This window comes from Eleutherodactylus coqui, chromosome 12 (genome assembly GCF_035609145.1).
Source record: "Eleutherodactylus coqui strain aEleCoq1 chromosome 12, aEleCoq1.hap1, whole genome shotgun sequence".
Classification (NCBI taxonomy): domain Eukaryota; kingdom Metazoa; phylum Chordata; class Amphibia; order Anura; family Eleutherodactylidae; genus Eleutherodactylus; species Eleutherodactylus coqui.
This window is the reverse complement of record NC_089848.1, coordinates 85813208-85826421: the sequence shown is the minus strand read 5'-3', so window position 1 is coordinate 85826421 and position 13214 is coordinate 85813208. Positions and strand designations below refer to the sequence as shown.

The window sequence follows — 13214 nt, the reverse complement described above, 5'->3', positions numbered from 1 at the left end:
AGTAGTGAGCGGCCGCTGTGTTATCTCAATGGAGGGGGGCAGGGGAGCGAGAGGAGAGAAATCTCCTGCATTGGCCCGCCCCCTGCAGGCCGCTCCGTGAACCAGCCTGCTCTGCTAGCTCTTGTACGACAGCACGGGAGCACGGATACACAGGGACAAGTGTCAGGCATCACTTGCCCGATAGTCGTCCCGTGTAAATGCACCTTAAGGCTGCATTCACACAGACGAGTCCGATGTAGGATAGTGAAAAACTTACCGTTTTTACTGTGACTCTAATGCGTGTAGGATGTTTTTTAAATAAAAACTCGAGATTTGCATCAGATTTATGACCGTTTTCTCATGCGGGTTTTTCACGCACTTAAAAAAAAAAAAAAAGGAAATCAATAAAAAAAAATTGCAAAAGTGTCCATAGCCTTTAACATCTATATATATATCTGTAATACTGTAAAGTTCTTTAACCCTTTCTAATCCACTGTCTGATGTCTGAAGACCTTCTTATTGAAGGCTGTACAGCTCTGATGTTGGAAGACATCCGGCAATGTATTCTTACTGTATATTATTAGCCGCTCTGTTGTCGGGGGCCTCTCCAGCATGTCTCGTACCGCAGTACTGGCTCTAGCCAGTAGATGGTGCTATTGTATAATGGTATAAGGAGAAAGCTCCCTAGGAAACTATGAATCCAAAATTGGATTGCAAAGGGTTAATCCAGCGTCCAATTCTCTGTGTTCTCACATCTACTGATGGGGGCAGATTTTATCTTCCAAGATGCTCTCTACACTTACGGGTAAGCATTATAGATTTTTCTGTGGCCATCCAATAATCTAGAATTCTGAGCCTGCCAGATTACAGGTATTTGGCTGCGAGTATCAGATTTAGCATTTTCCCAGAGATATGGGTGACATAACATTCCTCTGTGTTTTGTACAGGACAGTCTCCTGCCGAGCGGAGAGACAGTACCCCTCCATTTCCTGGGAGCGATCTCTCCTACAATCTGCCTTACCAGGTAATGTAGAACCAGCGCTTGCACTCAGGATCTCCAGCAATGCTTTTTGGCCTTGGTTCGCAGCCAAGTTCCCGAAGCCTTTCAGAATTAAAAGCTTTGGAATCCAAGAAAGGTCAATGAATAATGGAAGTGTGCAAGTTTCTAGTGAGCGGCGTCGCCGGGCTTCTTGGAGCACGGAAGAGTCAAGGAATTCTCATGTCGAGAAGCTTTACATAGTTTTCTTGTTCGGGTGTGATTACACATACACTGCAGTCTGCGTATTGCAATAACACAATTATTTCCCACTAACAAGCAAATTCAGCGATGAACAGATTTATTTCCCTTTTAAACCTATTTAAAGGGTCTGTCCGTCATTTGGAGTATATACACAAATATAACCTAGACAAAAGTGAGGTCACTTTATAAATACATAACAATGACTTACAGATGTAGCATTGTTAACACGAACACAAGATGCATCAAACGTGTTCGTTTGGTGCAGCAAATGTTCGTACGCAATTTAAGTGGCACACTCACTGCAACTTAGTTTGCCCAACCGCACTACGCAAATAGCATAGCTACACTACGCTGTTGCTGAAGCTCTAACATGAGGTGCGTTAGAACTGCTACATCGGTATCTTATACATCTTGTGTTATTCTCAAGAGCTGCACTCACAGTTCTGCACAGAGACGTTCAGAAAATTAGCAGAGGTCCAAGATGACAGATATCACCACTGTATTCTTATTAACTGTGTATATCACCAATAAGCTCGTTCTGACTGGATTTTCTATATTGCAACACCTATTTTTGTTGATTTTATAGTAGTTATACTGCGCTTATGTACAAAAATATAACTACTATAATACTGCCCCCTATGTACAAGAATATAACTACTATAATACTGCCCCCTATGTACAAGAATATAACTACTATAATACTGCCCCCTATGTACAAGAATATACTATAATACTGCCCCCTGTGTACAAGAATATAACTACTATAATACTGCTCCTATGTACAAGAATATAACTACTATAATACTGCTCCTATGTACAAGAATATAACTACTATAATACTGCTCCTATGTACAAGAATATAACTACTATAATACTGTCCCCTATGTACAATAATATAACTACTATAAATACTGCCTCCTATATACAAGAATATAACTACTATAATACTGCCCTCTATGTACAAGAATATAACTACTATAATACTGCCTCCTATGTACAGGAATATAACTACTATAATACTGCCCCCAATATACAAGAATATAACTACTATAACACTGCTCCTATCTACAAGAATATAACTACTATAATACTGCCCTCTATGTACAAGAATATAACTGCTATAATACTGCCTCCTATGTACAAGAATATAACGACTATAATACTGCTCCCTATGTACAAGAATATAACTACTATAATGCTGCCTCCTATGTACAAGAATATGACTACTATAATACTGCCCCCTATGTACAAGAATATAACTACTATAATACTGCTCCTATGTACAAAAATATAACTACTATAGTACTGCCCACTATGTACAAGAATATAACTACTATAATACTGCTCCCTATGTTCGAGAATGTAACTGCTATAACACTGCCCTCCTATGTACAAGAATATAACTTGTACATAGGAGCAATATTACAATTATATGCTTGTACATGGGAGCAGTGTTATAGTAGTTATATTCGTGCACATAGGTGTAGTATTAGAGTAGTTATATTCTTGTACATAGGGGGCAGTATTTAGTAGTTATATTCTTGTACATAGGGGGCAGTATTGTAGTCGTTGTATTCTTGTATATAGAAGGAAGTATTATAGTAGTTATATTCTTGTACATAGGAGACAGTATTATAGTAGTTATTAGAGATGAGCGAGTACACTCGCTAAGGACAATTGCTTGATCGAGCATTGTCCTTAGCGAGTATCTCCCCGCTCGGCAGAGAAGGTTCGGCTGCCGGCGCGGGTGACAGGTGAGTTGTGGCAGTCAGCAGGGGGGAGTGGAGGGGAGAGAGTGAGAGATCCCCCCTCCGTTCCTCCCCGCAGCTCCCCTCCTGCCGCCAGCAGCCGAATCTTTGCTCCCGAGCGGGCAGGTACTCGCTAAGGGCAATGCTCGCTTGAGCAATTGCCCTTGACGAGTATACTCGCTCATCTCTAGTCGTTATATTCTTGTACATAGGAGGCAGTATAATAGTTGTTATATTGTTGTATATAGTGGGCAGTATTATAGTAGTTATATTCTTGTACACACGGGGCAGTAATATAGTAGTTATATTCTTGTACGTAGGAGGCAGTAATATAATAGTTATGTTCTAGTACATAGGGGCAGTATTATAGTAGTTATATTCTTGTACATAGGGGGCAGTATTTTAGTAGTTATATTCTTGTACATAGGAGCAGTATTATAGTAGTTATATTCTTGTACATAGGGGCAGTATTATAGTAGTTATATTCTTGTACATAGGAGGCAGTATTATAGTAGTTATATTCTTGTACATAGGGGGCAGTATTTTAGTAGTTATATTCTTGTACATAGGAGCAGTATTATAGTAGTTATATTCTTGTACATAGGGGCAGTATTATAGTAGTTATATTCTTGTACATAGGAGGCAGTATTATAGTAGTTATATTCTTGTACATAGGGGGCAGTATTATAGTAGTTATATTCTTGTACATGGGGGCAGTATTATAGTAGTTATATTCTTGTACATAGGAGCAGTATTATAGTAGTTATATTCTTGTACATAGGAGGCAGTAATATAGTACGTATATTCTTGTACATAGGAGGCAGTATTATGGTAGTTATATTCTTGTACATAGGAGGCAGTATTATGGTAGTTATATTCTTGTACATAGGAGGCAGTATTATGGTAGTTATATTCTTGTACATAGGGGGCAGTATTATGGTAGTTATATTCTTGTACATAGGGGGCAGTATTATAGTAGTTATATTCTTGTACAGAGGACAGTATTATAGTAGTTATATTCTTGTACAGTGGGCAGTATTATAGTAGTTATATTCTTGTACATAGGGACAGTATTATAGTAGTTATATTCTGGTACATAGGGGGCAGTATTATAGTAGTTATATTCTTGTACACTGGGAGCAGTATTATAGTAGTTATATTCTTGTGCATAGGGGCAGTATTATAGTGGTTATAGTCTTGTACATAGGAGGCAGTATTATAGTGGTTATAGTCTTGTACATAGGAGGCAGTATTATAGTAGTTATATTCTTGTGCATAGGGGGCAGTATTATAGTGGTTATAGTCTTGTACATAGGGGGCAGCATTATAGTAGTTATATTCTTGTACATAGGGGGCAGTATTATAGTGGTTATATTCTTGTACATAGGGGGCAGCATTATAGTAGTTATATTCTTGTACATAGGGGGCAGCATTATAGTAGTTATATTCTTGTACATAGGGGGCAGCATTATAGTAGTTATATTCTTGTACATAGGGGGCAGCATTATAGTAGTTATATTCTTGTACATAGGAGCAGTATTATAGTAGTTATATTCTTGTACATAGGGGGCAGCATTATAGTAGTTATATTCTTGTACATAGGGGGCAGCATTATAGTAGTTATATTCTTGTACATATGAGCAGTATTATAGTAATTAGCAGTAGCAGTCCCGGAATACACAAAGTGGCCACAAACATGAGCCCAGCACCACGCTGTTATGAAAGCTGTCCAAAAGAAAATCTGTGGTGCCAATAGCAACCAATCACAGCGCAGCTTTTATTTTACCTCATCAGTGTACGAAATAGCAACCAATTACAGCGCAGCTTTCATTTTACCTCAGTACTATAACAAATGAAAGGTGAGCTGTGATTGGTTGCTATTGGCAACAAAAATTACAGGGAAAGTCAGTGAGCTAATGATTTTTTTTCATTTCCCCAGCATTCGTCGCCTGGCACTGAAGGATGCTCACATAAAATTTCACTCAAATTGGACCAGAACTGTGGATTTGTAGACAACACAAACAAACAGAATTAGCATTTTTATATAGAAGATGATTTCTCTACCGCACAGCTTTCAGTCACATGATGCAAATTATGTGAATATCTAAGTACTACACACAGGTCACAAGGATCCTATGTGTATTCTTGGTGGATGTGATATTTACAGTTTTCTTTCATGCATAGAAAATAAATCCATTTATCTCCACTTGCCGCTTCCTCCATTTTTACGGAATTTCGTCGGTTGCCATGAATAGGAATCTAACACTGCTCTCTTTAGAAGTCTGATTCTGCTTCATGGCTGTTCAAGGCAATTGTGCATAAGTGGAATTATAAGGATTATTATTACATTAACATGCAGATAGTCTATCGCTTAATAGTTTGTAAGTCCTTCTAATGCGGCATGCATCAAAGCCCATGCCACATTACCAGGGATCTACCCAATATCTAGCACTGGACTTCCTCCGCAAGCAGATCTGATGTTCAAGCGCTGGCACTTCAGCATGTACCATGGAGCGTAGAGGTGACCGCCGAGAGATCCTGGATAGATGGCCATGAGCGAGAGACACAGGAGAGAGATATATTAGATAGATATGAGGGAAAAAGGAGAGAAGAAAGATTTGAGATAGATATGCAAGACATAGATAGAAGAAAGATTTATACAGTAGTGCCTTGGGTTAAGAGTTTAATTTGTTCCATGACAGAGTTCTTAACCCAAAACACTCATATGGCAAATACATTTTCCTCACTGAAATGAATTGAAATGCCATTAATCTGTTCTGCCATTGAATTCAATGAATGGCTGAGCGCTGCCTGTGATTGGCTGAGCGCTTTGACCAATCACAGGTAGTGCTCAGCTGTCATTCATTGAATGGCTGATCACTGCCTGTGATTGGCTGAGCGCTCAGCTAATCAGATACAGCTCTTTCAGCAGGCTTGGATTTTAAATCCATGCCTGATGAAAGAACTTCAGAGAAGTGCAGGGGGAACAAGCGGCTACACACGCCTGAGCCCTGGCAGCGGCGGACAGGTGAGTATATATTTTTTTACTGCAGCTAGGGATGATTTTCAGGGAAGGGCTTATAGTTAAAGCCATTCCCGGAAAATCACTGCAGGAGTTGTCGGCAGCCCATTGCCTTCATTGGGGCCGCTAGCAGTACTTTTCACACTTTTTCATGGCCCACCCTATATGAGGGAGAGAGGGGGAGAGAGAGATCTCTCCTACATAACAGAGTTGAACTAAATTTGCGAAACATAGGAATTCCTGTATTAAAAATAATGTCTTTATTTGTACATTTTGAAACTTCAATCTCCTTCAAAGTTCTCTCTATATGAAGCAATACATTTGTCCAAACATTTTTTCCACTGATCAAAGCATTTTCTTAAACCCGTTGTTCTTGATGTCTTTTCGTACTTGTGCTTCACCTCTTCAACATAAGAAAAAAACATTTTTCTTCGGGGTTTCTTTTAACCCAAGCAAATAATAAAAAGCTTGCACAGAGAAAGATTGGGTGAGTGCGGAGGGTGAGGCAAGGGTGTCAAAGATTGCTTATAGAGACTTAGGGGCTGAAAGTAGGTGACCCGCTGAGTCCGAGGATGTAAGTGCTATACTTCCCTTCCCTGTCGTTCGTTTGGTGTCAGCTTTAGAAGATGCCGCTCAGCGCATTGAGCTGCGCTGCTGACTAGTCTGTCCATTATAAAGTTAGAACGGGCGGGCTACTTAGCGCACCGCTTAATGCTTTGAGCAGTGGCTTTCAGCGGTGACACCGGGAAAAAGATGGGGAAGGTAAGTATAGCACTTACATTCCCGAACTCAGCAGGTCACCTACTTTCAGCCCATAAGATTAGCTCATAGGACTAGAAGTTGGTGACAGATTCCCGTTAATGCTCGGTACTATGTGGGCAGGTGCGTTATCGTGATGAAGGACCAGCCAGAAATCAGGACATTTTCTCCGTACGTTGTGACACAACCATTTCAAAACTTTCAATAAAAACTTTGGTTGACTGTTTGACCTGGTGGTGTTACAAATTCTCAGTGGAATGTCCCTCTCGCATCAACGAGACAAATGAACATTGTTCATTCTTTGTTCTTATGTATCAGTCATCACAAAATAGCCAAAAAACTGAATAAGGCCGCCTGCAGACGGCCGGGTCGGATCCGGCTGCGAGAATTCTCGCAGTGGGACCCGAGCCCCTGCAGAGACCAGCGCGGCACTCGCCTGCTCCCGCGGCTCTGGTTCTTTGATGTGACGGCACATGCACAGACCAGAGCCGGCAATCCTATGGCAACTTCCACAGGTGGAAATTTTGTGGGAAATCCCACCGCGGAATTTCCGCCCGTGTGCAGGGGGCCTTACTCATTGAAAAAAAAAAATCTCCTGAGCCCAACACAACTTAAGGCCTCATGCCCACGGCCGGATCGGATTCCACCTGCGACATTTCGCAGTGGAATCAGACCCGGCGCCCACAGACACCCTATACTCCCCTCTCCCAATCCGCAGCGAGAGTCTCTGCCGGTGCGCATGCGCAGTGCAGCACATGACGCGCCAGCGCTGGGGGTGACGCGATACTTCCACTGTGCTCACAGCGGAAGTATCGCGGGATGAACAGCTTCCATTGACTGCAATGGAAGCTTTCCGTGCGGTTTTCCACACAAATTAGAACATGCTGTGATTCTCCCACACAAGCAGAAAATCGCAGTTGACTTCCGCTTGTGGGCAGGGGAGAATCGATTACTACAGCATGTCTATGGTACTTGGTCTATGGGCATTAGCCCTAACAACGTTGGCCGCTATACCGCCTCAGAAGCGTTCCACCAGAAGAAGATTCCTAGTTCTTTTGGGTACTTCCCCTTGTATGAGAGAGATCAGATTGATAGGAGAGGGATACGAGATTAAAGAGAGTTACAGTCCTTTTACCATGCATGTCAATTATCAGGCCCAAGCGCTTCTGAGAACGCTCGTTCGCCTGACAATAGAGCCATGTGAAGGCATCGGTGATCCGCCAACGAATGAGCCAATGCTTTTTTGTTGGCTTATCGTCTCACTTGCGAGCAGGACCGTTAAGATAGATATGAGCGATAGAGATAGAAGAGCGATACAAGTTGGGATCTATTAGATAATTAATAGATGATCTGAAATATTAAAGCTTGGTTTTCTTCAGTAGGGCACCTACTATAGATGTGGCTTCTTCTCTATCAGTTTGCCTCTATTGCCATCACTCCACGCAGTTGGCGCTCCTCTATGTTTCTCATCTGCCTCTACTTTTTGTTTTTCTTAGTTGCCACCAGGAAATTTCACCCAGGTGAACAGCAATAACTCAGGTCCTGCCAAGGTGGCCAGTCAGCTTTCAGAAGGCAACCCAGCCATGGCCGATTTGCTGAACGACATCCCCTTCATCCTGGCGCCCCATGTCCAGGAGGTACAGAACATCTGCCAGGAGCTTCCGGAGCCGGTCCCCGTATACAGTCTGGATGAGACTTTTGCCAGATTCCATTATGACTTCACCCTTGAGAACTCTGTGCTGTGCGGACTCTGAGTCCTCCGCTGCGACTCTTCTCATCTGTTCAGGCACTTTATATGTGTGATCAGTTCTCATCACGTCTGCCACCGCCGCCGTTAGCGATGTGTGACCGCCCACTAGCGGCCACCATCCTAGTAGCACTGTCACTGTGTGAGCTGACCCACCAGCCATCCTTTTCATTCACGAACAAGCCACTTCTTCACCGATGAGGAGAGATTTTTTTTTTTGTTATTAACACTACAGGACTACGAACAAATTTTTGGATCTCAAATTGCCCCGTTTAGTAAAATACGGGCTAAAATATATCGCAAGGTTTTATTGCACTAAAATATAGAATAAATAAAATTGTATCCACAAGAATTGCGCAGTATGGGGCCGTCGTGATAATATGCTTCTCTGGCCCAAAACTAAAATTACTATATATTACATATGTACTAAAATGCAATATAAAATAAAAAATACCCATCAACATAAAACACATCAAAAATATATCCAAATGTTCCTCTTCTTTAAATATCACTGTTCTAAGGGTATAAAATAACTGAATTGTATACAGCAATAATCAGCCCATCGTGTAAGTCCTATAAATGCTTATTCCCACGTGTGACCAGAGTAAATGGACGGATGGGGATGAGTCCGTAAAATAGACCACGCCGGATACCGGAACTCGCCACACCAATACAGGTAATAGCATTCTTACATCAGGTGTATACGGCGCCAGGTGTACTGAGATATAGCAGACGGCACCCCTGTATCAAAGTCCTCCCTGGCGCAGCGGGATTTAAATTCTCTCACTCATCGTAATGGAGGCTAGCGCCATGATGTTGTTCATTACATTGTCCGCACCTCCAGAAATAATGGGTATCGCTCATCGCCCGTATATTGCCGGGACTCTTAGTTCAAATCTTGCAGGCAAAAAAGAGTAGATGATGATATATGACAAATAGTGTAACGGTCATACGTGCTAATAACGATAGCGCACGCGTCGGATTTGCCAGACGTATTTCAAAGTCTGCTTTTTACTCAGCGGATGTGTGGATGTCACCCACACATTGAACATGTTGGTAATCTGTATGTATACTCAAAGGTGCTAATTAGAGATGTGCGAACGTACTCGTTTAGGGCGATTTCGCAATCGAGCATCGCTTTTTTCGAGTAACTGACTACTCAGGCGAAAAGATTCGGGGGGTGGCATGGTGGAGCGGGGGATAGCAGTGGGGAGCTCTTTCCCCCCCCCCCCCCACACACACACGCGCCCCCCGTATCTTTTCGCCCGAGTAGTCAGTTACTCGAAAAAAGCGATGCTCGATTGCAAAATCGCCCTAAACGAGTACGTTTTCTCATCTCTAGTGCTAATATGTAAGAAATAAAGTATACAAATATAGGGGGCTGTGTAAGACGATGACAACAATTAAAGGGGTTGTCCCGCGAAAGCAAGTGGGGTTCAGCACTTCTGTATGGCCATATTAATGCACTTTGTAATGTACATCGTGCATTAATTATGAGCCATACAGAAGTTATTCACTTACCTGTTCCATTGCTAGCGTCCTCGTCTCCATGGTGCCGTCTAATTTCAGCGTCTAATCGCCCGATTAGACGCGCTTGCGCAGTCCGGTCTTCTCCCTTCTGAATGGGGCCCCTCGTGCCAGAGAGCGGCTCCTCGTAGCTCCGCCCCGTCACGTGTGCCGATTCCAGCCAATCAGGAGGCTGGAATCGGCAATGGAACGCACAGAAGACCTGCGGTCCACCGAGGGTGAAGATCCCGGCGGCCATCTTCGCAAGGTAAGTAAGAAGTCACCGGAGCGCGGGGATTTGGGTAAGTACTATCCGGTTTGTTTTTTTAAACCCCTGCATCGGGTTTGTCTCGCGCCGAACGGGGGGGCTATTGAAAAAAAAACAAAAAACGTTTCGGCGCAGGATCAACCCCTTTAATTCTTACAAGTCGCCACTATACATAAAAAAAATGTAAAAAAAAGTGAAAATGACAAATTAAACTTCTAAAAGTAAAAGGTGGCTCGCCACAGACCTAGCCAATAAAACCAAAAAATTCCAACCTTTTTGAGACTAATAAATGCTCCTAGACTCGGGCCGAGACATTCTCTATAAACCCCCCACCTCCCCCCTCCCTTCGCCGACAATCTCTGACCTCACTATGTAATGCTGAAAATTGTAATCCCGTGGTCGCACGTGGGAATAAGGATTTATAGGACTTACACCATCCGGCTGATTATTGCTTATTTTATACCCTTGGGACAGTGATATTTAAAGGGGAAATTGGGATATATTGCAGTTCTGTTTTATGTTGATGGTTATTTTTATTTTATATTGCATTTTAATAGATATGTATTATATAATATTTTTAGAATATTACCGCGAGGGCCCCGGGGCTGATATGTTCCTGCACAATTATTGCGGATATAATTTTATTTATTCTATATTTTTAGTGCATTAAAAACCTTGTGATACATATTGAGTCTCGTGTTACTGAAAGGAGGACCTGAGGGCTGAAATTTGTTTTGTAGTTTAATCCTATGTGTGGATACCAGCTATACGTGCAACGTGCACTCTGTGTTCTGATCTTTGGAGGGTTTAAGCTGCTTCTATTGTGTAGTCTATTACAGGGCTACAGTGGAACCGAAGCAGAGATGTGCTGGAAATAGTCTGTGTATACTGTAGATTATTTATATGGACTCTGTAAAACGCGGTTCAGTGCTGAACATAACGTAGAGGGGTGTGGACAACTCTCCTTCATCCCTGCCAATCAACTGTTCACCAACTGGTTTGCTTGTGCACTGAGCTGATTTTGGAAAGAAGCTGACAGCTCCGCTCCTATTGTAGTGGCCTATATTGGTATTACAGGCAAAGTTTCAATCAAAGTAAATGCCTGTAATATCAATCTGGCCCACTGCAGTGAGAACAGAGTGCATTGGCCTAGCAAACAGCTAATTGGCGGGGATTAACCCAACAATTTATTATTCAAGGCTGGTGCTAAGGAAGGCCATGAATAGTTTACAGTTGGCCAACCCCTTTTAAAGGAACCTGTAATCAACTGCAAGCACTCTAAGCGAGGTGCTTGGGGTATATTCACATGGACAATTTTTCAGCCCAAAATCGTACAGAAATAGAACCCATTTATTTGACAAGGGCATATTCAGACAAGTTTTTTTTTTTTTACTTGGATGAAGAGGAGTGCAAGTGAAAAAAAAATAACAGCATGTTCTATTTTGTCTGATTTTTATTTATTTTTTCCCATTCAAGTCTATGGCTGTCTATTTAAAAAAAATGGATTGAACTTGCATGATAGACGAGTGCAATCCTTTTTAAATGCATGTAACCATGGCGACCATTAATTTAAAAAAAAAAAAAAAAAGAGTTGGGAAACTTTTTTTTTTTTTTAATGCGCCCAAGAAAAACTCATGCAAAATTGTACGTAAAAAACCCCTAAAGCCCACGACAATCAGAATCGAACTGATTTTGACTAACCAAATTCGCAAATACCCGTTCAAATATACCCTAATAGTTTAAGTAACAAGGAGTCCAGTCCCCATTCCTGCGTTGTCCCCCAGTGAAGTCAGCGAGCGCACAGCCTTCTGAGTAGAGTCAATCTGATGTGTGGGCTGGAGAAAAAAAATCGCAGGAATGGGGGAGCGGTTGAATATGAAAAGAGGCTTCCTGGACTCCACGTCACCTAAACTATAAGCACCATAACTCGTTTTATGGTGCTTCTAGTTGACAGGTTCCCTTTAAATGGGATTGTCCACCTTGGATAAGTCCTGTCCATATATTATATTAGGGCATATGGAGGAATGGGAAAAATGCTCTCTCTATGTGAGCCTGTATATGGGGGAGTTTCTGCTGCCTTCTATGGATTTACGTCCTTAAGTTTCATTGGGTGCCACATAAGGCTCTGTTCACATTTCCATTTCCTGCTCCGTCATAAGATCAGGAAATGGAATCCCAATGGATCTGTCCTATGACAGAACCAACAGCGTTGGACAGACCCCATGGGGTCTATCCAACTTCCATCATGCCCTCCAGTGGTTATCTGGACAAAGTAGCACAGCATGCTGTGTCATAGAGCCCAGGAATTTGGGACGGAACTGAGCTGGAGGCTCTGAACAAAGGCTCTAATGCAGATGTGAACAGAGCCTTAACCTTTTATTCTTCTTGCAGCTTTTTCACCCAATGCCTCCCTGCGCCAGTGATTGCCGATTTATGGCGTTTACACGGCCAGTGGTGCAATGACTTCTCTAGTGGAAAGCGGTGGTCCGAAACTTGCTCCGGCTAATAGAGGATCCAAATGGGGGCCCCTCCTTTAATAGCTCAGAATATCCTTATCGTAAACAAACTCTGACATGTCAGAAGTATTGGTCAGTGGGGATCCGGATGCTGAGACCCCCCAGAATCGCTAAAATGAGCAGGCAGAAACCCTCAGCTGGACTTTGCACCCTCTCAGCTCTTTTTATCCTTACTTGATGTGGTGTACAGACTAAATAGAAGCCTGTGTGTCAGTACGCCGCTGGGCAATCGGCTGAGTGCTTTCTGCACTTGGTGGGGGTCTCGGCGCCTGGACCCTCCCTAATCAAAACTTCAGACATGTCACTATGATGTGTCAGAAGTTTTTTAAAAGTTTAGCTACACTTTTAAGTTATTCTTTTTGTCTCTTATCTTTTTTTAGTCCTTCTTTCAGAGTTTAGCTTTGCCTTGCCCATCACCAGTGGTATCAT

At 42.3% G+C, this 13214-nt stretch overlaps 1 protein-coding gene across 2 annotated transcripts in view; it reads left to right on the top strand.

Annotated features, from left to right (window-relative positions):
* Positions 1 to 8953, top strand: part of UMAD1 (UBAP1-MVB12-associated (UMA) domain containing 1) — a 38415-nt gene extending 29462 nt beyond the window's left edge. Inside the window, exons 3-4 of one of the 2 annotated variants that reach the window (XM_066584652.1) lie at positions 932 to 1003; positions 8245 to 8953. In XM_066584652.1, coding sequence (XP_066440749.1) covers positions 932 to 1003; positions 8245 to 8502 — 330 coding nt within the window. In that variant the 3' untranslated portion in view covers positions 8503 to 8953. Of the gene's footprint in view, positions 1 to 926; positions 1004 to 8244 lie in introns of both variants that reach the window. The other variant, XM_066584651.1, reaches the window with a different exon arrangement.
* Positions 8954 to 13214: the final 4261 nt, after the last annotated feature.